Source organism: Nesoenas mayeri (genome assembly GCF_963082525.1).
Source record: "Nesoenas mayeri genome assembly, chromosome: 2".
In the NCBI taxonomy this organism is placed as follows: Eukaryota; Metazoa; Chordata; class Aves; order Columbiformes; family Columbidae; genus Nesoenas; species Nesoenas mayeri.
In genome coordinates this window covers 142,627,845-142,653,733 of record NC_137543.1, presented here as the reverse complement: position 1 = coordinate 142,653,733, position 25,889 = coordinate 142,627,845, and the positions used below count along the sequence as shown (strand labels likewise).

Below are 25,889 nucleotides of genomic sequence, written 5' to 3'. Positions count from 1 at the left end.
TCCAGCCTAGAGAGCTGTAACTTTCATTCTGGTGGCATAAAACTGCAATAATCAAGGGGCAAATTAGATGAGGAATACAAAAGATATGAAATGCCACTAAAATAAGATTTCATGACTGCTGTGGATGAGGCTGACTACCTGTTAGCAGGGTCAAAGGACAAAGTTTCCACTTTTGTAATCTCCACTCCAGGCCACACAGCCTGTCTAATGCCTGGTCTCACACACATGAAAGACAGTGTGTGGACTGGTAGACAGTTTTTGCCCATCTCCTCCCAAATGAAGGCAATAATTGGATGCTACTGTCTTGTTCAACACTCGGATCATCCTTGGAATCACAAGAATACATAGAACATGTTCAGTTTTCCACAGAGAGGATAAACAAGTCACGAAGTTGTACTCTTCGATTAAGGAGGATGCTTACCCAATCGAAGACATTCTAAAGATGCTTGGGCCCAATTTCTAGTAGATGAAGATTCTATGTAATAGCAATGACCTCTGAAAGGGATCCAAGACTTGTGCCCTTCTGATTCAGGGCACTTTCCTGGGAGCTGAGGGGGCTCAGTGGGAGCTTGAACTGTTAAAAAAAATAAAAAAGAAAGTACAACATTAAAAAAAAACAAAACAGTTTCTTATACATTTTTTTTTTGTCATGAATGGATTATTCTAACCAAATATTGGAAAACTCAGATCTTTAAAAAAAACTAATCTTGGTAGTCTGTACTGCTTGCTACAACATAATAATTGGAAAAAGTGCCAGATTTATGAACAAAACGTACTGCAACTGTAGTCCCAAAAAAATCTAATGTAGCAAAGAATCCAAGCATACTTTTTCCTTTTTACACATTCTTAAGTTCAGGACAAGTTGTTAGTCACAAGCATATTTTCACACCTGACTGCTTTGGTGAACTAGGGCCCAAATGAGCTTCGTCATACGGGTTGTGAGCTAATATCACGGAATGCAGAAGGCACTATCAGATTACAACAACAGGAGTTTCAGGTCAAGAACAGAAGGTGGCCTGAAGAAGTATCCTTAAATATTTCTATACCACCTGTAGTTTGTTATCCAGTTATAAAAAAGAAAAGCCAGAAAGCAAACATTCCTTGTGACACCTTATGACCTGGTCATTCAGCTCTTCCCCTTTCAACATCACACCTGTGTGACTACAGCCCAGCATTCCTTACCTTTTGATGGTTGAGGTTTTTGGTCTTGTATGCTTGCTGACTATTGGAATAAATAGCAGCATAATGTGAGTCTGAGCTTTGCGAAATATATCGAACTTCATTAATGTGAGGTGATAGCTATTCGCAGTCACACTAGCTCTTTTTTACTATATGTAGGCCACATTTTAAAGCAGCTTCATTCAACCCAAGTAAATTTTAATGATTTCATCCATGTAGCGCTTGAAATACAAACCAGCATATATACCAGTTTATATCAGCAGACGACCCAGCACAATGAACTCTAAAGAGTGAATCACTGGAACGACAATGGTTAGATTCAAGTTCTTACCATCAGGTTTTTTGCAAATGGAGAAGTAACTTTCATTGCAGGATCCTGTCTTCCATGCTCCAGCAACATCTAGATAGACACAGCCTATTTTCTGCTTTGGCTCCCCTTGAGCCCATTTAGTATACATCATTCTCCAGTTATCAACCCATTGGTAACGCCCATTGGTCTAAGAACAAAACAAATCAACAGAATCAATCTCTAAGCATTAGCCATTCCTTCGTCAGTCAAATGTCTGTCTATGCAGCACTCTGTGCTAGAACTTCATTGTTTTAGAAATCAATAACAAACACAAAAGGCTCAAACTTTTAAATTTATGTTGTGGCAAGCAGCTATTCATTGAAAAATGCAGCTGCAAAACAAATGCTTTCCAGAAAAAGGAAATGCAGAGTAAGTGGCCTTAAATTAATATTGAACATAACAAAATTGGCAGTAATAAAAATTTAATTTATAATTATTTGTAAGAGTAAAAGTCTGGTGACCAATTTTTGTACTCTCTGTTTCCCCCAAAATTTCAAGAAAGGTCAATTATTTTAACTTAAAATATATTTAAAAACTTAATCATTTCCCACTAAAGCTGGTGAACTCAGTGAATCATCCTGTTAATTAGGTTAGGGGAATTTTTTTTTTTTAGGAAGAGGTGGGCTACTTTCACTCATTTGTATTTCTTTCATGTGCTCAGTCAAATGGAGTGAATGTGGGGTAAGTGTCTGCACCAAAAAGAAAGGATGGCATATTTTCACATCCAGAACGTATCAAAATATCAAAGAACAGTGAGAGGAGAGACAAAATTAAATTAGGTACACCAGTTGATTATTTGGCTATCATCAAAAATGTTGAAAAAGTCATAGCATCAGCACCTTATTCTATTTATGAAAATTATTATTACTTAGAATAACATTTTTTCCACTGTATATCTTAAGATATGTGGATTTTATCTCAAATACATCATATATACAAAGAGATAATTTAATATTAAAATCTTGTTGAAGTGCAGAGAGTGTCAAATCACAGGAAGTGTTAAAAACATGTGAAATACATAAAAATTAATCATAGTGATGGAAGAGGGTAGATTCCTACCTGTATATCTGACAACACACAGAAGTATTTAGGACCAATATATAAACTAATATGTTAGTCAATAAGACTTTTCAGTTCCTGATTTGCCCATAAGAGAAGTAGCATCAGATACAATTAGTTCGATGTTCTTACCACATTACTGTTAAGACCAATCCATGCAGGCACCCCATACTTTAATATCTTGAGCCACAGGAACGAATGACTGTAGGGGTCTAAGATGCTAGAAAGGTCAAATTGATCATGTTTGCAGTTTTTTCGTGCATCCTCCCAATTCATTTTGGTAAGGACGAAAAAATAACTACTGTTACCATGACGGCTAATGCTGGATGGGGATGAACTTGTAGAAGGCAGAAACTCAGCATCTGTAAAATAAAGGATGAAAAAAGACCCTTATACTTGTTCAAAAGGGGATTATGATTTCACTATGGTTGCAAATAGATTTCACAAAAAGCCTTTTTTTTTTTTTTTATTCCATATTCCCTGACTTTCAAAGAGCGTGGGTTAGACGTACTATTCTTCAGGCCAAAATCAGTAGTAAAAATCAATTACAAAGCTGAAGAAAGGAAAAGAGCTGCTTAAAGTAATCTCTGAAAAAGAGTAAAGGAACATTCTTTAAAATTCTCCGGAATAGTATTACTGAAATGAATTAGGTTTAGATTAAGTCACAATTTCTTTAATATTTTCTTTTCATCAAAATAAATGCGTTGCAGAAACTGTGTTGCTTTCTAACATATTTTTTTTTCCAGAGAACAGGAAAACTGCACAACAGACAAGCCCTTAAAAATCAATCAGATATTTAAATCCATGGTTTTGCTGCTTTTTAATTTCCTTTTTGGAGCTGAATTTTGAATTTTTTGAAGCTCAGGTTTCCAACGGGTGCGTTACAGACGCACTCTAGACAGTTCATGCTATGTGTACAAGTCACTGTTTTCCAGAACTTGTTTGAAAGCCAATGTGTTCAGAAAATGACAGACAAAATCATGGAAAAAATATTATGTCAAGGGTCATACTAAACACAAAGATGCAGATACAAATTCCAGCTCAGGAAGGCAGCAACCTGGCAGTTACTGGGAAGGGTCAGCTGGGAGTGGTGACACTAACTGGACCTCTGACACATATGTCCCTTTTGTTCCTGCCTGAAAAACAATTTGTGGATACATCTCTACTGGAAGTGAAATGATGTTGAAATCCACACAGCCTGAAAAAACATAATGTTTGATTGTGTTTCAACTAAAAAGGCAAGTACCTGCATTAATTTGGCATATATATCCTCTGTTGTTACCACAAGTCTCATCAGCCCACTTCCCTGCTTCTTTAACAGGATTGTTTCTCATGACAACACAGTCAGCCTCAGAGCAAAAAGATACAAAATTAGTTACAAATTGCTAGAAGCAGTGAATACAAAACTTTATCCCCCTTTCACACCTTCAGGCTCAAGTGATGCTGTAGTTTCACACTTGTATCCTTCTAACAAGTAAAAGCATAAGTTTTATCATGCGAAGGTTCTGTTCCTCTTGCACTTAAGAAATTTCTTAATGTTGGTCTCTCTTGTGCAACACTGGGGTGGATAAGCAGACGAGAGAAATTCCAGTATTCTCATATCTCCAGGCATAGTGCATGGAGAGAAGGAAAGCCACAGCCAATTTAAAGATAAGAGAAATCAACTACTAGAGAAAAGACTGGTTATCTTTGCCCCAGAAAAACCTGCACCCTCCTTGGGCAATGCAACATTTCTGACATATCAGTCTCTTCAAATTTATTGTTGCAAGCTGTAATACTATAGACAGCAAAATGAGAAGTGCTCCTGCCCAAAGGCAGCAATTGATCTGTCAGTACCACCCTTACAGTGACATTTCATCTTCCCTGACATGGACACGATAGCTAGAACTTAGGTTTTCATGTATTAAACAAACAGTGATGAATGCAAAAAGCTGCATGTGTACAAATGGTTTTGTGCAATGAGGCATCTGTATTTATTTTATTCTATTTATTTGGTTGGTTTTGCTGCCCAGGAGGAGATGCAGAGAGAAACACTTCGTTTGTGAGTGAAATGCATTAAGATTTAAATGCATAGTATTTTGTATTAACTATGATAATGTATTTTTAATTAAGGTCAAGTAAACTTAAAAATAAATCTGAAATTTATAAAATAGGTACTTTAAAAGTTTTCACAGGAGACTTCATAAAAATCCTATTATTTTTTCATAAAAAGAGAAAAATATGTATTGTTCCTCCCAGAACTAACACTTTAAATATGTTTTCTCTTTTGGACTTAAAATCCTCCCAGTTTTCTCCCTCCATTAGAGATAAGAAACTCAGAGTTGCTACTTTCACAAACAAGAAGAAATAAGATTTCTACATTAAAACTGGCATTCAAGCGAAATAGAGCTAGTACTATAATGTGTTGTAGTTCCACAGCATACTAAACACGTAAGATCAGAGAGGAACTCTATGATCTATCAGGTCAGTTTGTATGACAGAGAAATAGAAGTGATTTTTTTTATTTAAGAAAAAAAAAACAAAAACCAACTGTATGGCTGTCTTTTTATAGAAACGTCCTTTCTGCAAACATAAGACATGGCTGTTGGACGGGAATACTTATAAGTCTCCCTTGCAAGCAGGACGCCAACTGGGAAAGCCACTAAGTTCAGGCAGAACTGTGGTCAGAGGTCTAGGAGGATGTGCTTGTTCAGTGGGATTTTGGGGCAAATGCCACAAGGCAGAAATTCCATTGTCCTCTTTACCAGAGCCTATGAGAGAAAGTAGGGTTAACAAAGAAGCAGTGTATCCTTCACAGACACACAAAACAGGAATCTGAAATCAGTCTTTGAGCACTCCACAGATCCTGGCACCTGCTAATAGTGCCCCAGGGCTCAAAACCATTCCCTCTATTTGGAATTATATTTGGCATGTAGAAAAGTATGAAAGTACTAAATCAAGCAATAACATGTCTCAAATCCTAACAAATGCATAAATGCAATCTAAAATCAAGTTTCAGTGAACAATTTGTGGTTGCTATTTACCTGGCCTTCATATGAGTAGAAATCTGCATGTCCTGATGGGAAGCCTTTGGCCCAGTTTGTAAAGTAAACTCCTGTTCCATCTGTCCAGAGGAACACTCTTTCATGATTTATGTCATTTAATCCAATCCATGTATCAGTAACAAAATCTTTCATGTGGAAGGTGAGGAAAGCTAGAGTAAAATAAAGGCAAAGAAAAAGATAAATACTTTTAATGAAGGATAACTGAAATGTCTAGACTCACTGAGACCGGTGATATTAAATATTTTTCCTGAAATACAGAACATTTCATTGTTGACAACACAAGCAGGTGAGATGAAAAGGAGGTGACTTTTGAGTTTAATGAACAGGGAAACAGATATATAACTGTGGCTTTGGTCAAAATACTTCAGCTAAGTATCTATCCTGGTACTGGGATGAATCCCAAAAGCATGACAGAAGTGCTTTTTATAATGTCTGGAGACATTTTTCAATCCAATTGACTTAGAAATATACAGCTGTGCAGAGCACATGTATTTTTGATAATCCCACCAGAGTGGCTTCCCATTCAATGGCATCAGACAGCACCACTGAGCACCCGCCACTTGTGCATGGCACCAGCAGTGCTGTTACAGAACTGTGCCCTTCCCCTCCACCTGGGACACCTCGGCAACAGCCTGTGCTGTCTTAGCAGGGAGCAGAAAGCACAAGTGACACTTGTCAAATGAGTCTCCAACAGCACTATTCATCACAAGCAAACCAATTAGCAGAGCCTTGCACAGTCCAGGGAGGTGCTCATGTGTTCCAGCTCACAAATAGAGCAGGCTGAGTCAGCTAGCGTTCATCAACCCACTAATCCACAATTCATCAAACACCGTGATAAAATGCATAAAACATCATGGCTTTTGCCAACTGCTACAGTCATTGTTATGAGCTTACTTTTCTCTGTAACCAACAGATGAATTTCTGTCTGCTCTATCAACCATTCATCTCCTTTTAGTCTTTTGAAATGAATGCAGCTTACACTTCCAGGACTGAAACCTGTAGATTTCTTTGCCAAATGTCAGCACTGTTGTTCTGCCAGAAAACGTAACAGGAACTCAAGCCTTTATGCCTACATTGCCAGCAATAACAATAGATTTGTGCTAATGGCTTTATTGCTCATTTCCCTGTTACCTCGGCTTCAAGCCCTGTGCATGAACCACCTGAAATCTGTACTACAGAAATTCTGCTGGATAAGATTTTAACTTTGTTTGAAAAGCGAAAGTTTGATTCTTCACACGTGGAAAACATCATGAGTACTAAGTTCATGTCAGCGGCCTAAATTTAAATTATTTAGGCTCAGAATACTACACAGACTTGTTTTACAATGGTTGATTTTTTAGTATGTACTTTTGAGTTCACAGACAGTATGTGTTGTGCAACATCTGTTTCTCATCACTGTAGTATGAAACAGTATTTCTAAAAAGAGTGTGTGATTGACTTCTATCAAAGTCTTCCCAAAATTTAATTTCAATGAGTGCCATGTTTATTCAAGCATGAGGCAAATTCCCTCTGCTCTTCTCTCTCAGTCAGGAATGCAGCTCTTAGGTTCATTCAAATTAGCCCCTGGTACATCGATGTGTTGAGTTACGGGTAGGTCCATGAGCAAACTTCTGCATCAAGTTGCCCTGAGACAGCAAGTTCTGATCCTAACAGTGTTCTGTTTGAGTTAAAAGGAAAGCCATGCAGGGAGTTAATGCCACCTAGTGAAACTACATCATTTGGAATGGAACTTGCTGGGTCCAGCTGTTCTCATGTGTAGGCAGAAAAAGCACTGCTTTGGCTGCCAGGACAATATACGTGCATATATATATATATATTTCTAAGCCAACATTTAATTTGCTAGATTCAGATGAAGACTTTATTGGAAATTTCCAAAAATTATATGTATTGGACAAAAATCAGATGTGCAGTCATTGTTCAAATCCTATGCATATTCACACAAATATATCAGCCATTCTGCAAACTTGTATGTCATCTCATCTAGCTGCTACAGCGCTATACACAGTACCTTGCACTTGTTCATTAGGGACAGTAGCCAGGTTTCCTCCTAAATTCATGCAAGCTGTTCGTGCAGCATGCCAAGTGACACGTTCATCTTCTGTAGATCCAAATATTTTGTAACACTAAAACATGAACAAATTCTCTATGTATTATCTTTACTTGAATATCCCTCAAAGATTGAAAACCTCTGCTTCAAGCAAACAAGATGGAGAAAAGGCAGTAAAATAATGCATTTATCTGAAAAAAAAACCACATTCAGTTTAAAATGAACTTTTTGTGCTGGCCCTTGCTCTATATAAAATTGAAGGTCTCAAGAAAGTGTTTTGCTCAACACAACATACTAGATTTGATCTGAGATCCCTAAAAATAAGCAAAACCTGATTTTTTATAGACAGTCAGCTACCAGTAGTAAGTTATATGTGACTGATGTTAGTCTGCCTATTTGAGTCTACAAAGCATAGCATGCTGGTAAAGTTAAGGAACGCAAAATGTAGTCAGTAACAAAAAAGCATTATGGTTTGGTTAAAAAACAAAATCAAAGCATCAATATTTTAGGAACTCTTAGTCTAAACTCTTTAGGAAATGCATATCAAAAGGTTTGAAGAGATGATGAGAGAACGACTTCATCAACTGCAACTGTATATGCTCATCTGCCACTTCATTAGAAGCATCAAAAAAGCACCTTTCCTGCAAAACAGTAGATGGACAAACAAAGAAAAGCATGCAGGAGTCAAAAAGCTCTCTGCAAAAAAAAAAAAAAAATAGTATTTTACTTCAATAAGAAACAATATTATTAAATAATTCCCTTGTTTTCTATTTAATGCTTTGCCAAACATCTAACGTGCTGTAGTTGTTATGGTACCTTATTATGGAAGGAAAGCCAAGTTGGATGACATCCTCTTGGAGTTGAAAATGTTGTTGGAGGAAGAGTTGAATTAATTGAACTGTTGTGCCTTTCACATATGTAGGGATTTGGGTAACCGCAGTTTATGTCGTTCCAAAATCCTGAAGGTAAGATAAATGGGGAACTGTATGACACCACATCCAGAGTTAGTTAAATGAAAATCAGTTTCACTCATTGTTACACCAAATGCTTTTAGTTGAATGACAAGATCAATCCCCAGAGTCTCTCAGTTTATTATCATTTTATATGTCACTTTATGCACGCTGTAATTACAGAATATTAAACGCAGAGTAGAACCAGATACTAGAAATTTCGATTTTATAGTGGCACATTAAGCCAATTTTAATAAAAAATATAAAACAGTTGTATAGCAATCACAACTACAGACCACTATCAGACCTCCCCATGCTAGGTATAAGGCAAATACAAGAGCACAAAACTATTAAGTCCTGAAAATAATACTATGGTCTACTTCTATAACATTTTGCAAAATAACAAAAAAGGGGTGAAGCGGTGCCTCTCAGAAGAAAAAAAATAGTTGTGACACAAACACATAAATAGTGACATTCAGGAACAAACATGCAAAACTCACCTAAATTCTTATACATAACTACGCAGTTTTCATCATTATTTGCAAAGTTAGGTTCATGTGGTGCCCATGCCAAATAATTCACTGGAGTGCCATCCATCCAGCTTAAGAAAAACAATTCAAGAAAAAATTTCTTTAACATAAAAATAGAATTGGTTCCATGTTACAAAAAGTAATTTTGCAATACATTTAACATGGTTGCACACAGTCTAAGATGCATAAGGCTTATTTTTCAATTTGCCTCTGCCAATTGCAGGAAACTTTCTGTGCAAAGGTGTAGGGTATGTGTTGAAGTTATGTTTACTCTGCACTTAAGCAATATGCTGACATTTTTGCAACTGATAGGACAATACTCAAAATAATCATTCAAGTCAACATGACATCATTTCAGCGTGAGAGAGCCCAGATGCTCACCATTTACCCCAAATCATACATTCTCTGTGCCTACTACAGAGATAAGAGATCGCATTCATAACACTGGTAGAATGCTTGATCTTTCCCCCATGCAGAGGAAAAGGGCATGACAAACCATCAGTGAGGAAATTCCTGTGATGATGTGCCTTATGTCCTTTGAAAATCCACAACCTATTGAGCTAACTTTTTTGGTCCTACATACTACAAAAATCTTAAACAGTAAAGCCGAACTTTCCAAATCTAACAGACCTGATGTAAACTTATAAAAACAAAATTAATCCTTTTATGTTGTTAAAGAATAAGTCAAGTTTTACAGTTTATGGATCTATTCTAGCTTCCAGTGGTATCAAATAGAAATTCTATTTGCTTGAAAATGAGTTGGTCTTCTACAAACAAAAAATTTCACCAGTAGCAACAGGAAATGCTTTTTAAAAATTCCTTAGAGAGTTGAGGCTGTTCTGCCTGGAAAAGAAAAGGCTCTGGGGAGACTTTATTGCCACCTTTCAATACTTAAAAGGGGCCTATAAGAAAGATAGGGACAGTCTTTTCAGCAGGGTCATTAGGAAGAAATTTTTTACAATGAGGGTAGTGAAACACTGGCCCAGGTTGCCCAGAGAGGTGGTAGATGCCCCATTCCTGGAGACATTCAAGGCTGGGCTGGAAGGGGCTCTGAGCAACCTGATCTAGTTGAAGATGTCCCTACTCATTGCAGGGGGGTTGGACTAGATGGCCTTTGGAGGTCCTTTCCAACCCAAACTATTCTATGATTCTATTATTCTATATTAGCTATATTTTACTGGAGTATGGACAAGGTAGACAACAGCTGAGGGGAAAATTCAAGTCAAGCTTTTTTCCTGCTATAATCAAATCTAGAATAACAGTACTGTTACTAGTGTGAGAATACCTAACAACAGAAATGGAATTTAAAAAAAAAAAAAGTGGGCTAAACATAATAGCACATTATGGTATATTTACTACAGAATACATTTTTATGACCTTCATAATCAAAAAACACTAACCATGGAAGTTCCACAGAATTCAGAGGAAAACCATTCTCATTTCCTTTGACAGGCCACAATTTAATTCAATTACTTCATTTGTTTTGCTCCACTCAGTGGATTTCTTTATTTTAAAGCACAACACAAACTTGATGGATTCAGTTGGCCTACCTTGTCCGTTGGTCAACACTCAGCTGTAAACCAATAAAATATGAATCCTCTTTGCCATTTTTCAGGATCTAGAATGTAAAGATTAAAATTGCATAAATATCCTCTTTTTATCACAGAAATCTATTATGTTAATAATGAGTAGTATATGTCAAGTTGTTCTTCCTGCATAATTATATTTCCCTCTCCAAGGATTAGGAGGCAAAGAGTCAAACTTGAGGACCAAAAAGAGGCTGCTAGGTGGACTACACCCCACATGCACTGACAGGATCAAAAGCTAGGTACACCAATATCTGGTTTGATCACTACTTAAGATATCTTGAGTTTATCTGTTGATAAACTACTTTCAGTTAACTCACCTGCCTTACAGAATCACAGCTCACAAGTATAACACTTCTTGCTAAAATGAAGCCACAGGTCAATTAGAAGCGTTAAGGTTTACCTGAGCACCCTACCAGTTGCAGATAGATATAATGTGGTGTACCTGCCACATTCAATAGGAAAAGCAGATAATTATGTGCTTAACGCTTACTGTGCTAATTTCTATACAAAACACCAATCCAAAATTATCCTCATCTCAGCTACAAAATGATCTAGAAAAAAGACTTGAGTTTGGTTTTCATGTTAATCTGGCTTAATGCTACTGCAATTTCACTATCATAAAATGTGTAGGGAAAACGGCAGGGTGAAAAGGATTTGTGCCCATGCTCACTTGTTTTGGATGATTTATTCCATAGTACTAATGATTTTTCTTACATATCGCCAGAGGAACTTTCTTTCACTTTCACTTTCAATGACGGCAAGGTCTCCAAAGTTTCTTTTGCAGAATTCCCGACCTTTTTCCATAGGAACACTCTCCGTGCTGAAATAATATTGTTTGTTCTCAAGCATAATCCATCCATCCTCAGTAGTCTTGTATTCTGTAAGATAAATGGTAAGCTAACTACATTGTTCCTCAGATACAAGACATTGTCATTACAAAAATTTTAAAAGTGCTTTTAAACACACACACAGAAGAACAGTAATAGCAATAACGCTTACTGGGTGCAGGAGATTCTGTTGGTTCAGGCTTTACACTTGCCCCTGCAAGAAACAAATACTTAATATGATTGTACACTTTCTGCTGGAAGAGAAAATATTTACTATGATTCATAGGCATGTTTTTCTATTTGCATTGAATTTTACAATCACCAATGGATTTAACACCAAAAAACAGAAGGAACTAAATAGGCTTATTCTTACTCTTGGTGTACTGTTCAATTTTAAATACATATTCTTTCTCCCTGAGGCTATAAATATAAGTTATTCCTAAAGTGCAAGATATAATAGAACACCTTGAAATTTGCCTGAATTAAGTAATTATTTTGGTATTTACTGGATGCAGAAAATATTCCATCTCAAAGCATTAACTCTATTAAGACGGTCTCATAACTGCCTCTCCCTCCTGTGCCCAGGTCACTTATACATGAATTCTGGCTTAAACCAGAGGCAGCAAGAATGCAGGCAGCGTTATATTCTTCTGTGGTGCTCCAGCTACTACAGATTGAGGTTAGAAATTAACTGGTCATTTCTTAAATGAAGGCTCCAGGCTAAAGAACTCCCCTGTTCGTTTTTGTTTTGGCATCATGGAGATGACATCCTGGGTAGCATCATTAGCACCTCAGGCAAACAATTTCTAATAGAGGATATCTCTGTCTTACAGGTTTACCTATTTATTTTGTACTAAAATATAATCTCACAGATGCCAGCATTTAATGAAACATTCTCTGCTTTTACCAATAAAAAATGGAGCTGGTATTTATTGTCAATATAAGAATGTCATTAAAAGTTTAAATGAGCACTTTCTAAAATACATAAACTTATGTAGATGCACTGGTTGTGGAACTCAAGATTGTCTCAAATTAAAAATTTTGTCTTTATGTCTTCACAAAATAAAAAGCCTCCAAACTCAGATCTGAAGAGAATTTAGCAAGAAACCAAAATATGAATATAAAACTCAGTCAAAGCAAAATAAATTATCTCAAAACCAGGATCCATCTTGCAACTACAGATTCAATTAGCTGACAAAACAATACCTGAGCCAAGTAAAGGAGGCAGTTTCCACACATAAAAATGCAAGTATGTGAGCTGATCTGCAAACTATTTTCTAATAACTTGAAACTCAAGTTATTCGTTGGAGAAGGTATGAACGTCTGAAAAGTCAAAAGTGAAAGAGAATATTCAAAGTAACACTTCCTATTATTCAAGTATCACATTCGCCCTTCTGAAATCATAAAGAAAGATCAGTGAGAAGTCCCAGCAAGGCACCGAAGACTCTGTATCTTTAAATGCATCAAAGGCATGGAAATCCTTATACCACTTTGATATGGCACATTCCACAGGGAACCATTCTAACAAACAGGGTTTGAAATTTTTTATTTTTTAAAGTTAAGGAAAGAATGGAGTAAAATCTTTTCTTATGATACTAATACACAGGAGTAAGCTATACCTTTTCTTATCTGACAAATCCACCCATAGAGATAATCACAATGCCTGTCATTCCATAGCATGCTGGAATCACCAATGACTTCTGCACATAGTTCAATTCCTTGATAATTATTGGGTTCTCCAAAGCCCCAGTTTTCATATCTCACCTATGACAGAAAAGATTTGGGAAAGATTCTGTTATACAGAAAGAAAATAATGGAGAGAGAGAGGAGATATCAAACCACAGACCAATGATTTGTTCCTACTGCCTGTTTAAAAACTTACGTAAGAGGAAACCAGAATCTCCCCACGCAAATGCTGACATTTCAGGGTTTTTTTTCAGATTGTCACTGGACTGCAGCTTAGATAACAGTTGTTATTGATCACACTTAGAAGAAAATTGACATTTTTTGTAGGACTTAAATTCTGTAAAATTCATCTAAGAACAACGACTGGGCATGTTAAATTAAATAAATATCCTGGGTGAGTAAAACAGTAAGATATTATCAAGACACAACAAAAGTCTTGGCATTTTTTTCAGAAAAATATTACTTCCAATTTTCTTGAAGGAATTCCAATTTCAGTTTTCTGTATGGTAAATTTCTATCAATGTATTTTAACCAACCTCGCATCAAATATAACCACATCTCCAAAACTAGTTTTGTTTCTACATTTTCATTTTGTAGTCTAAAGTATAGTCAAGTTGTGCTGGCATAAAACAGTCACCTTCAGCTCCATGGAATGTGGGCCATTTCAGATAAAGATCTAATTAGCAAAGAATAGAAATTCTAAAGATGGACTATTTTACTATTTTACTCCTATTTGTATTTATAAAAATATCTTTTAGTCTACATGAATTTTCTTGTTGATTCAATGCACATTTTCTTATAAAAACTCAGTATGTTTTAGTCAAAAAAAAAAATCAAACCATGAAACTGCTATTCAGAAGCATTCCTAAAGAGAGCAGGACACAGTGGAGGGTTAAGATTAAGCATAAAATTAGACAAAAAACATACACCACACACACTTGAGAAGCACAGGGAATGCAAAATAACAGCTGTGGAAATTTGAATCACTCACTGGAGATCCATCACTCCAAATGAAGCCATCATCAGGATTCAAGTAATATAAACCCATCCAGAAACGCTGGTTGTAAAAGCCATTGCTCCTAAAAAAAATTCTTTTTTTAAAGTCCCATTTATAAGAAGTTTAAACATAAAACCAAAACTAATAAGGGCATTACAATACTTTAAATAATCTATCACTTTCTATAAAAACAATCCATAAAGCTGCTAGAAACAAAACCAAACAGGATGAAAATTGAATAAAAGCAACCACTTCTAGCATTTATCACTATACATTAACTCGGACAGCTGAGTTGTTGACCAAGAAAATGTTGAAATCCAATCCAACTTCTGAAAATAAGATGGCTTAATACTTTGGTAAAACAGTTCAATGGCTATTGTTGTCCCATTTATCAACTTTCCATTTTCTCTGTAAAGACACTTATAGCTTCCAAACAAAAAGTTACTTGCTGTAGTTGAATCATATTTAAAAAATAGCACCTTAAACTAATTCTTGTCTGCAACCAGACATGCTTTACTGATTTATCTGAATTTATTGAGTCAATTTGTGGTAATGCAGCATCTGAAACTTCTTCCTTACTATAAGTACACAGCTGGGATTCTGGTACGGTTGTAGCATTTTGCAAGGCTGCTATGTTTGAGTCTTGCTTCCTAGTTAGACAGCAACATACAAGTTCATTGAGCCTATCCAGGTCATATTGCAAGTGCTACCTTTTTTAAGAGTATTCGATCTCATTGAGAAATCTTACACATGCTTTTTTCCAGTTCAAAGACTTACTAACCTTATTTACATTACTTGTGTAGGAAAAAATGAATCTGAAGTTGCTTCTGCTATCTGATTAGTTCATAAAAATGACAAATGATGAACACAATGACCAGATTTATATCATGACTGTTACCCTATTTGTACACTTGCTTATGGGAAGACAACAGGCATCTGTGTTAATTTTATAGTATCACCAAATCACAGTAAATATTTTCATATCAGACAATAAATGTTGCCTCAACTAGATATCTTGCCAATCTCCTTTTAGCATTAGCTTCTGGGGTGCTGGACACTAGTCATACAATTCCTGGTATTTCATCAACTCTGCTTTTTTGCTCTGTTTTTGATACAGATGCAGATAATGAATACAGACAGGCTTTTAGTGAAGTAAAAACATACACCTAAAATGAAATATTCCAGAAATATCAAGACACTAATTGAAATGAATTGATGGCTACACTACAGATACTCACGAAATAGAACGCCATATCACGTGCTGTTCTTCTTTACCATTAATGGAGGCCAAATCTCCTCCTATAGCTCGACAAAACTCTTGAGATTCAAGCCATGTTTTCTTTTCCTCTCCTCTTGAAAAAGGCTGAAAAGAGCATTTTGCAATCAGACAAAACAGGCAATACAGATCACAAGATCAAGAAACATCAGCTACCCAAAAGGAATTCATTTACAATTAACTTGTTCTGTGAGGGTTACAGAAACTTTGAATATAGGGTTTATGAGTGTTGACCTATGTGAAACACGGGCCCAGTATGAGTCTCTTTAAGCCAAATTAGCAAACTGCATTGCTGACAGGAGCCTGCAAGACAAAAACTACAAGGAAGGCACTTCTAATCTATTAAGAATGGGAAATTAAGATCAGAAGATCAGATGTTATTGGAATAAATAAAACCATAAGCATTTCAACAGAAAGGAACATGACCTCTATGTACAATCTGTACTTAAGCTTATGAAACAGTAAGACATATGTATACCAATTTTTATTGAACATATATGCAGCAAACAGAAACTACCTTAATGCAAAAATAAGCAACATACTTACTTTGAAACACAAGCTTATACGATTATTTGAGTCCCAGCCCTCTGGACACCGGGGAATGGGAGTTGTTGTAGGAACAGGTGGAGGTGTCACTCCCTCTGCCCACACTTTGCATAGGAACTTTGCCTTTTCTTCACACTTTATTACATCCCATAATCCACCAGCAATTCCAGTCCTCATGGCAACGCAGCCCGGCTTTCTTCCTGGTTGCAAACAGGAATGCACAAAATCAACAGTTGTGGGTCGTGAGGATTTAGAAAACTTTGTATTCTATCCTGACAGAAATGAAGTCTTTGTACAGAGTCAAACATGTTTCTAATGTTAGGGCAGGTGCAGAGAATGGCAACGAAAGTCATCAGAGGGCCGGCCACTTCACAAATCAGAGGATCTCCTGAGAGGCAAATGCAATACACAAGAACCTTGAAGTTTGATGACCATCCCCTTTCTGATGTGACCATGTCAGAGATGAAAATACTTCCCACTCCCACAATTTTATCAGAAAGTAAAAAATAGCAATGTTTTCATCAACAAGACTTAGTAAATAAGGAAATCACAACTAATCTAGCAAAGATATTAACCAAAAAAGATTAAACAGAAATCTTCCCTTGGCTCTCTTGTCCTTTCCTACAATCCATTTTCTCTGAGACCAGAGATGCTTCAAGCATGCCGTGATCTCACACACCTCAGAACACACAGGGAGCAAGTGCACTGTGAGACATGGCTGAATGGGCAGGACGTGCTAGCAGGGCTCAGTATGCCTGCAGAGACTGCTCTTCCAAAGTAGTACAGACACAAACTTTCCCAGAACAGATGCAAATCACAAACTTGATCTCAATTTAAAGTGTTTTCCCAAGCTCACATTAAAAACTCATTGTAGCACTAAGCAGGAAGTTACCAACAGCACTGCATGCTCAAGAAAGCAGCCAGATACATTTGAGAGTAATTAGTTGTTGTACCATCAAGCAAGGGCTAAGGAATGAAGTAAAAAAATAAATCAGGTAGTGAGCCCTATATTTTGGGCACTGAACCCATTAAATAGTATAGAGTCATACCTACCAGGCATTTCAGAATTCCAGTGTGTAAATAAGACAGAATCGCCATTAGTCCACTTGAACGTTCCCTTTTCTTCTACATCTGAGAGCCCAATCCAAAAGTATCTTTCTGTTCTCAGCCCAACCAGGCTAGTCAGATAGGCTTGTTCGTATCTGTTCATAAGAACACGATCGTTAAAATAATACTCAAATTTCTTTTTGAAAGTTGTAAAAGACTTGTTATTTTTTCAGAATTACTGCTGTACCGTCTTGAAAGTGTAGCTTGGATGGATTTACTTGAACAAAGCATATAACAAGACATTACAGAATAGATATTTTGTAAGCTTGAATACCAAAGTATTCTGTCTTCTCTTTGGATGTCCAGTAAAGAAAGAGACATGAAATTGGTGGGAAAGAAGAAACCTGACATGGCTTATGTGTAAAACCACTGTATTTTTTGAGAGTTTCTACTAGCCTTGTATTTTAATGGCTTCTTGTTTCAAGCAAATCCAAAACTGAAAAATGCAATCTCATTATTACTGAAGAAATATGCAATCTTATTATTATTGAAGAAATATACAGAAGTAGAGGCTAGAGTAGAGTGATACTAAATTATCAAACTAAAGAACACTGCAAATTAGATGCAATGATCATGCAAGAAAATTTATGTTTGGGAAACAAACCTATGTTTAGGTAAAGCTTGCCATAGTTCATTATGGTGTTTAAACAAACAGCTCTTAAGAAATCAAAGCAAAGAGAAGTATCTCCTTATTGTTAAGGGGTATAGTCTGAAGACCACATTAATGTTAAACCATTTTTATGACAGCTACAGTGATATATATACTTAGAGAGATACCATCCATGATAGAGCTTTCACGCTAGAACATACACATTTAGACTATATAGAAACAAGTAAGAGAAAGTGTAAAGCATCAAGTCAACTCCAAATAAGCTTAATTTCTTAATCCTAACTTTTTTTTCCTCAACATTCCACAATATTCCACATCCAACAATGTGCACCAGTTGTTCAGAAATTTAGTGCACACTGAATACTGCCTGAATTGTAATGGATTTTCAGGTACCAAGCACTGTTATTATCATTTGGTTTCTTATTTATTTTTTATAAAAGTAGCTCCATTCTGAGAAGACTGGATAGGTGAAAATGAAATCCTCTTGCTCATTTGAACTACCTTTTGAAAGGAATTCAGAGCCATATTTCATCTAATAATCAAAATTGGGTTCTGCATCCCTCACTCAAGTAAAACTCATCCTCAAGCCACAACTATTAAGGAAAAATAAGACATATTTTTTTTCCTTGATATAACCATCTATATCAATATTGATTTCATAGCCAGCACCTATTTTTACTAAAAATAAAAAAATAAAAAAATAAAAAAAAATCTGGATTTGACCATACATGCAAAAACCAAAGAGTTCTGTATCTACAGCTAGCTGTCCTCTCAAACAAGATTTTTGTTCAGATATGAATATTTATTTTGATATTCGGGTAACACTAGATGTGAAACCTTCATGTGATCCCCTCATGCCAGCAGACCTTAACATACCTGTCTTCGATGGTTGCTAAAAAGGCCTGATGCCTTCCACAGGTTTGATTTGCTTGAGAAAATGATGCAAATGTATTTCCAATGAAGTAACAATAAAAACCATATCTTTTCCAACCCTGTCAAAATAAACATTAAATGATCACATATGTTGCAGCTTTTCTTCTTCACCAAAAGAAAAAAAAAAAAAACAACAAAACAAAACAAAAAGACAACAACCAAAAAAACCCACACCACATAAAACCAACAAAACTGATTTATACCACTGTCAGCTAACCATTAGACAAAGGAAAAAGTGAACTCAAAAAGCCAAAGTGGAAACAGGTAGGATCAAAGCTTTTTTTTAAACATTGTGTTTCAGAAAACAATTTTTCACATATAATGAATTTTTAACCAGTGTATTCCACTTATGAATGCATAGGATTATATAATAACTAGCACATAGCCAGACATTGTGCAATCATGAGAATGTTCTTGAGAAGCAAATTTCAGCCTGAGAATAAGAATTTTCAGAAAGAGAATGACACCTCAAACAGATTTGTTTATTATTAACTAATATTTACACTCTCTTTTGTTTTCTCATTCAAATGTCATTAACTCAGGAATATGTTTACAGAGGAAGAGTTTGCTGTGACCAGCCACAACTGGCACAAATTTTCTTCTAATGTTTTTCGATTTCCCACCTATGAGAGTTTTTTTCTATGAGCATGGACTTAGTGCTCTAGGCAAAGACAACATCCATAAGCATTAGGATCCCTTTATGTTCTCCAACAGTTGAATATTTTTAAGGTACCAACGTACTCTTCTACAAAATCTGGGAATAAACACCAAGGGCTTTCTCTGTAGCTGTGTAAAGCAGACTTAGGAGAAAAGACAATTTCTTCATGGATGACAAAAACCCTGTAGGATTCCCTATGGCATAACAAATTACCGTAGGCTTTTTGGAGTGTTATGTTACCAGAAGGCAAGCATTACCAAATAAACAATAGATTCACCAGCAGTTCAGAAGGAGCACAATGGATTCATTTTGCTGAGGCACTCATACGAAATTCTTCAAAGTACAGAGCACTGTCAGAGACCACAGCAAAGCCTTGAGAATAGTACGTAGACAAGCACACCCTTCCTGCTGTGATTCATTTTGAAGAAAATAGTAGGCAGAGCTGAAGAGCAACTGCTGGTACAGGCAAATTCCTTAGGAAGGCTTAAATGCCAATCAGGGAAAAATGACCTGTTGTAAAGACTGCAGGTGTTTTGGTTTCTGGAAAAAGAAAGGGAGCATCAGAAGTCAAATGACAGTCAGAGCCTAGATTTGTTATTAGGTATCACCTATCCCATCTGCCATAGAAATGAGAAGGCCAACTGGTTTGATAATGACAACACAAAATTCATTTTTCCTGTTTTATCTGTCACCTAGGTGGCATTTTCTCTTCTTAATCTTTCCTAGCAGGCTATTCAGATCAGACAGCTTTTTCTTCACTTACTCTCCGGCAGCCCACATCAATTTCCTCTTCGGCAGGAGCTTCTGACATGGGTTTCCTTTTACAGATGTAGCCAATTTTCTTTTCACAAGAATGGTCTGCCCAAAATCCATCCTGGACAGAAGAACAGAACATAACAGTCAAGTGGGATTTAGTCTTCAAAAAAGGTTATGATTTATGTTATAATTAATTTCTAACCTTCCATTAGTGGCATGAGGGCACCAATAGACCTTAATGGCCCCCACTGCCTTAACTTGGGGCCTCCACCCACCTGCCTGCACATGGGCCCTGGGGCTCCACTGAAGCTCAGATCTGGGCCTTCAATCCCAGCCCATTCTGGAACTGAAATACTGGTCTCCAGCTCCAGCAATGTCTGTACCTGGCTATGGGCCTTGTTGATCCAGACCCTCATCTTTGCACTGTCTTCCTGGCTCAATCTTGAACTTGCCTTGTCATTGTGGACTTACCCAGCAATCATTAGTTTGTTTCTGACCCTCATTACTCTCTCGGGACCTGATCCTGACTCATCTACTTGGTTTGACTTTGACCTTGGACACACCTCACCATCCTGGATGCAGGCTCTGGTCTGCCACCAGCTGCCTACCCCACCTGCCCTGCTCTCTCCTGAGGACAGCGGGACAGGCTCTGTCCCTGCAAACTGGGCTATTACTCTTGGCTTGTAGCTCCTCACCTGTTACAAAGGAGCTGATCCTTGCTGCTCCCTGGTGCTTCCTGTTTTAAATTACCCTTGAAGGTTAATTATCTGTTGCTACATACATGAACAGCAGAGAGACCAGCCACATAAAGAAATGGGTATGGAACACTTTTGTAACAGCTCACACTCTGATAACCATAGAAATATTTAGTTGGAAGATCTCCAAACATCCTCTACCCCGACCCCTCAAAGTGAGAGAGGAAGTAGTTTATTCTCAATATCCCTGCTGGCTTCCAGCTAACCTGTTCTTAACCACACAAAAAAAACTCACCCTAAGTAGTCTGTTCCTTTTTACTAAATATACAATTGGAATAATTGATTGCAACCTCTGTAACAAGCTATGTATACTTGAAGACTTCTGCTCTTTTTCAGATTTCTCTTTTACATATCAAGCCCCCCTTTATTTCTTCAGCCAAAATCTATATCATGCTTTCTATATTGTTTTTGAGAGCTGATACAAGTGAAAGGATGACAGCTCTTCTAAAGCAGCAGAATGGAACACCAAGCTGCTACTTTTATTTATAGCTAAATGTATCTATCTATTGTTGTTAGAATTAAAAAAGCCTCTGGGTTTTAGATACATATTCAGTGTTGGAGGACCCCAATATCCTTCTGTACTGACAGATACATGTTAGGTGAAAGAAGAGAGGGCTTGGTCTACCAGAGGATGGAGTCCTGCTTTCTTCCCCAAGTCAAGGCCCAGCAGCCTGAACCGGTATTTTCAGCTGTTTTTAGATGACAGTGTTAAGCATACCAGCCTGTCATCAGAAGCTTTACTTCTGAGCAATGATCACAAGTTATCTGCCTGCACTGAATTCTGCCACTTTTAGCATGGCACATACAACACGACCAGTGAGTCCAAATCTTAATGCTTTGAGACCTTGGGCACTGAATTAATTTTATTTTAATACCCAACAAAATATTAGGTCCCTTTTTATAATCTTAGGTCATCTTCTATCAACAGATCTGCCTAGACACATACAGGTAATCACATACCACTGTATGTGTCTGTAGCTATTCTTGTCTCCTTGTAACTGAACTGGTTGTGCGTTCCAGTGGTTCAGTCTGGGCAAGGGTGAGGACGTAACTAGGAATGACTCCTATTTTTCCATCCCTTTCTTTATTCAGTAGGTTTCAATGAATGGCCACATGGAGTGGAAGGAAACATAAGGCAAACCAACAGTGGTTCTTTCAGGGCTTGGCACTGCCGAGTACCATGTACTTCAAACCACGCTGCTCCTGCCCTGCACCAGAAGATATTGCCAGAGCTACTTGCAGTGTCTCCCTTCCACACCTTTCTCCTGAAGTCTTATGGAATTAACCAGACATGTCTTTCCTATAATTTCACCAGAGAAACTTGCTGTGTCTTTCCTAGAGAAATACAACAGGGACCAGAATTCAAATTGTCACAAGAAGTGATTTGCTTAACTTCGCAGACAATTAGAATTTAGTGGATCCCAGCTTCTGTACACAAATAGGGATTTTTAACCTGAATCTAATCCAAAATTCTATAACACTTGGCTTGGCCATAAAATATCATCCAGATCCTCAGAGAGGCACAAAACAGATTCTGTCCCTTGCTATTGTTTCTTGAAACTCTTGTTTTGAAGGCAGTCAGGTCATTCTGATAAAAATAATGGCTTTACCAATGCATTTAATCTACCCTATATATTCCAAAAAAATAGAAATAAATAAATAAACAAACAAACAAACAAACAAACAGGAAAAATAAATAAATAAATAAATGAAATATTGCATCAAGGAACTATGAATATCAAGAGTAATCTTATTACTTTTATCAAAGTACTAACCAAATTATGAAATGCTTGTCAAGCCTCCAACCTTCTCTAATACTTCCTGCACCATGTACAACACCATAAAACCCCAAACTTCACACCAACAGATGAGGGTAACTAAAGAGCACAGAATGGCACATGAGACAAAATCTCAGCTATGTGTTCCTTGCAACTCACCACACACATGCACCAAGGCCAGCTACCTTGCAAACCTTCTGTTCCTAAGCAAGTTCTCCAGCCTTCATCGGTATAAAAGTCCTTAAAGCAACAGCCATTTACAACCTAAATCGGCTGACCCTCACGTTTGAGCACTCAGCTTCCTTCCACTGGCTGACCCTATAACTCTGTAAGTTAGACAAAGCATCTACTGCATCCTCAACAAGCACTGCATAGCCACTGCTCAGACAAAGGAGCACAAAAATCCTCAGGCCCTTAAAAATCTGTTTCAATTAACATGTGCACCTTGGCCTGGTTGCCAGGGAAGAAATACACTTTTACACTCTTCTCACCAGAGCATATCCACTAGCACAATGGAGAAGATTTTTTAAAAAATACTTAGTTGGTAATTAATGAATAATTAAAAAATTATAATCAAGTCAATAGTTAAATGACTTTACCTTTCCTTTCATAACAACACAGTCCTCTTGCCTGTTGTTTGCATGAGTGGGTTCTCCTCGAAGCCACTTGGTATACGTGACAGGTGTCCCATCGCTCCATTCAAAATACATCTGGACCTTGAGGTCATTCAACCCAATCCACAGCTCATCAGCTGGCCCTAAAGACATACGATTACAAGGTTGATAACAGTCCTTTTATATTATGTGAATTTTTATCTTCATGGAACAGAAAATCATTTATTCTCAGCAAGTTTAAAAGGCAGTCACAGCAGATTAAGGCTCCCTGTTTCATAAAGAGGGCAGACTGTACCTCATATAACCACTTCAGTCACAAGGAAAATCCACTCATTCTAGTGCCAATGCAATAAGAGTGTTTAACTTCCTATGCAACAGCCAAACTAATCTCTTTGATGAATTATGCTGCAACATAACTGGGTTCATTATTTTTTTCCAGCTCAAAATTCGTGTAACTAGGTATGAATAAACTCCTAAATAAAAGGCTACCTTCCCTTTTCCTCCTGTCTTTAGTATAGTGAAGAAAGAACTTCCCTCTTTTCTAATGGTCAGACACCCACTGTTGTCTTTTGGAGCTGACGATCAGAGTACTTTCATGTGTTCCTCTATTTTGTTTTATTTCAGAGCAAGACAAAATTCATGTAGTTGTTCTTTTTTTCAGTTTCCAGTTAATGGAGTTAAGTGCTGGTTTTTGGCTGGAAGGAATGTGTGGAATTGATCAAGAATGGTACTTTACAAAGCTCTTTCAAAGAGGTTTATTTATCTGTGCTTAAAGTCCTTCACTCTAACACATTGTTACTATAATGTTCATACCTTGTGTTATTCTGAATAAACTATTTGAATAAGGAGGATTAAAAATCTGGGCATTTATAATCAGTCTGAACTCCATAATCATCAAAAGTCATTCCTCTCTAGAACTGATTTTATGACTTTGTTCAGTGTCATTTTAATTATTATTTAACTAATTATTTATAGTCTGTCGATCTATACTAAAGGCAGCGTTTCCTTTTGTCCACAGCAGTATGACTCAGATCACACTGAACAACTACATGCAAAGTCCTTCCCTTAGACAGCAGTCTTTCCAAGCACAGTACGAACTATTTTGTTGCGAGTATTTTTCACGAATGACAGGGACATCGCTCTTTAACATTTTTTTTTCACATCTTATGACCTGGCATTTCTACAACCCATGTACAACACTCAGAGGTTTTTCCTGTTCAGTTTGTTATCATAGCTCTTCTTCAGTAAGCCTTCCTCTAACATCCTCCACCCAGTTATAAGCACCCTGTTACAAGTAATAGAAGTGCCTGTAAGACAGTTAAAAGTCATTGCCCCCATGGCAATCCTTTCTGATTACACATTTCAGATGGAGGTCTTCCTAGATACCCTTACAACATAAAACTCTCCTGTGACATTTCTCCCATCCACTAGTTACAGGAACATGGAGGCTTCCCTTTTTGACCAACCAAGCTGCTCCAAAAATCTCTCCCAGACTGCCACTTTAATAGGGTCAATTCTCTCTCTCTTCTCCTCCCTTGACTCTCACTTCTTTACTGCACCTAATTATGATCAGCCCTCACAGCTCACCAGTAGTGTCCTTACCATCTCCCCCCAATAAGAAAAACTCAGATTCACAGGACATCAGGCTCCATTTTCAAACAGGCACCTTTACCTCTTCTGCCACACTGCTCCTCAGGTTCAGAAGTCCCTGAGCTCCACACCTCACTACCTTCCTTTAAACTCTTCTCTTCTACCAAAACTGAAAGCTCTCCCAATTCCACTGCCCATCATGTTCACTGATGTTTCATTCACTCCTTAGTTATGACCATCCATGCTCTCCAATTTCTGTTTTGTTTAGTTATCTGTGAAAATCTTTCTGTCTGTGTTTATTGAGCACCTAGCACAGCAGAGGCCTCATCCATGGTCTGAGCTCCTACTGCAGTTGGCTCACACCATGGTAATATAAACAGTAAACTACATTCTTTAACAAAATTATTACATCAAAGTCATCTAAGTAAGCTGTATAAATCAGAAATGGCCAAGAGCCATTTCTGGCTCTGTGCAGCCTCTTCCTACATAACATTTACTACTCTGAAGAAGAAATACTGTCAAGGAGTTTTGCAATAATCTCTGAAGCTGGGTGACTAAATACCAAGGTATTTTTTCCCAGCCACTCGTAAATAAGCTGTTTCCCACTCTCTCAGACACGCACTGGGCTGTGTTTCTGCCATATCACATGCTGGACTTCTGTGTAAACATCCAGAATGCCTTTCTTTATTCTTCTTCATATTCCCCTCTAAAGTTCTCCTTTGTAGGCGATGCCAACAAAAGCTTGGCTACTATGACAATACTCATCTCATTGTACCCCTGCTTCCTTTGTTTGATCATGGGACTGTGAATTCTTTTGTGCAAAGACAGACTTTAGCTCTTTCTGTACAGCACTTATTGCAGCACGGTTCTGATGCAGACAAGATTTTCTAGGCACTGCAATACACGGTGTTCTCATCTCAGTGGTGAACACGGGTAATCCAATATTTTTCATAAACTGCCTTAAAAGGCTTCTTTAGTTGTTCCAATTTTACTCCTCTGAAACGAATGC

General features: G+C 37.2%; 1 protein-coding gene across 1 annotated transcript in view; it reads right to left on the bottom strand.

The window, feature by feature from the left end:
* MRC1 (mannose receptor C-type 1) overlaps positions 1 to 25,889 on the bottom strand; it is a gene marked incomplete at both ends in the record, with an annotated part of 51,111 nt that overhangs the window by 5,098 nt on the left and 20,124 nt on the right. The window contains 19 exons of the mRNA XM_080340638.1: positions 422 to 574; positions 1,511 to 1,676; positions 2,720 to 2,949; positions 3,834 to 3,936; positions 5,611 to 5,780; positions 7,640 to 7,754; positions 8,495 to 8,637; positions 9,129 to 9,229; positions 10,709 to 10,776; positions 11,462 to 11,625; positions 11,747 to 11,788; positions 13,194 to 13,338; positions 14,252 to 14,339; positions 15,496 to 15,620; positions 16,080 to 16,279; positions 17,133 to 17,281; positions 18,673 to 18,788; positions 20,151 to 20,261; positions 23,276 to 23,433. Coding sequence (XP_080196764.1) covers positions 422 to 574; positions 1,511 to 1,676; positions 2,720 to 2,949; positions 3,834 to 3,936; positions 5,611 to 5,780; positions 7,640 to 7,754; positions 8,495 to 8,637; positions 9,129 to 9,229; positions 10,709 to 10,776; positions 11,462 to 11,625; positions 11,747 to 11,788; positions 13,194 to 13,338; positions 14,252 to 14,339; positions 15,496 to 15,620; positions 16,080 to 16,279; positions 17,133 to 17,281; positions 18,673 to 18,788; positions 20,151 to 20,261; positions 23,276 to 23,433 — 2,547 coding nt within the window. The remainder of the gene's footprint in view (positions 1 to 421; positions 575 to 1,510; positions 1,677 to 2,719; positions 2,950 to 3,833; positions 3,937 to 5,610; positions 5,781 to 7,639; positions 7,755 to 8,494; positions 8,638 to 9,128; positions 9,230 to 10,708; positions 10,777 to 11,461; positions 11,626 to 11,746; positions 11,789 to 13,193; positions 13,339 to 14,251; positions 14,340 to 15,495; positions 15,621 to 16,079; positions 16,280 to 17,132; positions 17,282 to 18,672; positions 18,789 to 20,150; positions 20,262 to 23,275; positions 23,434 to 25,889) is intronic.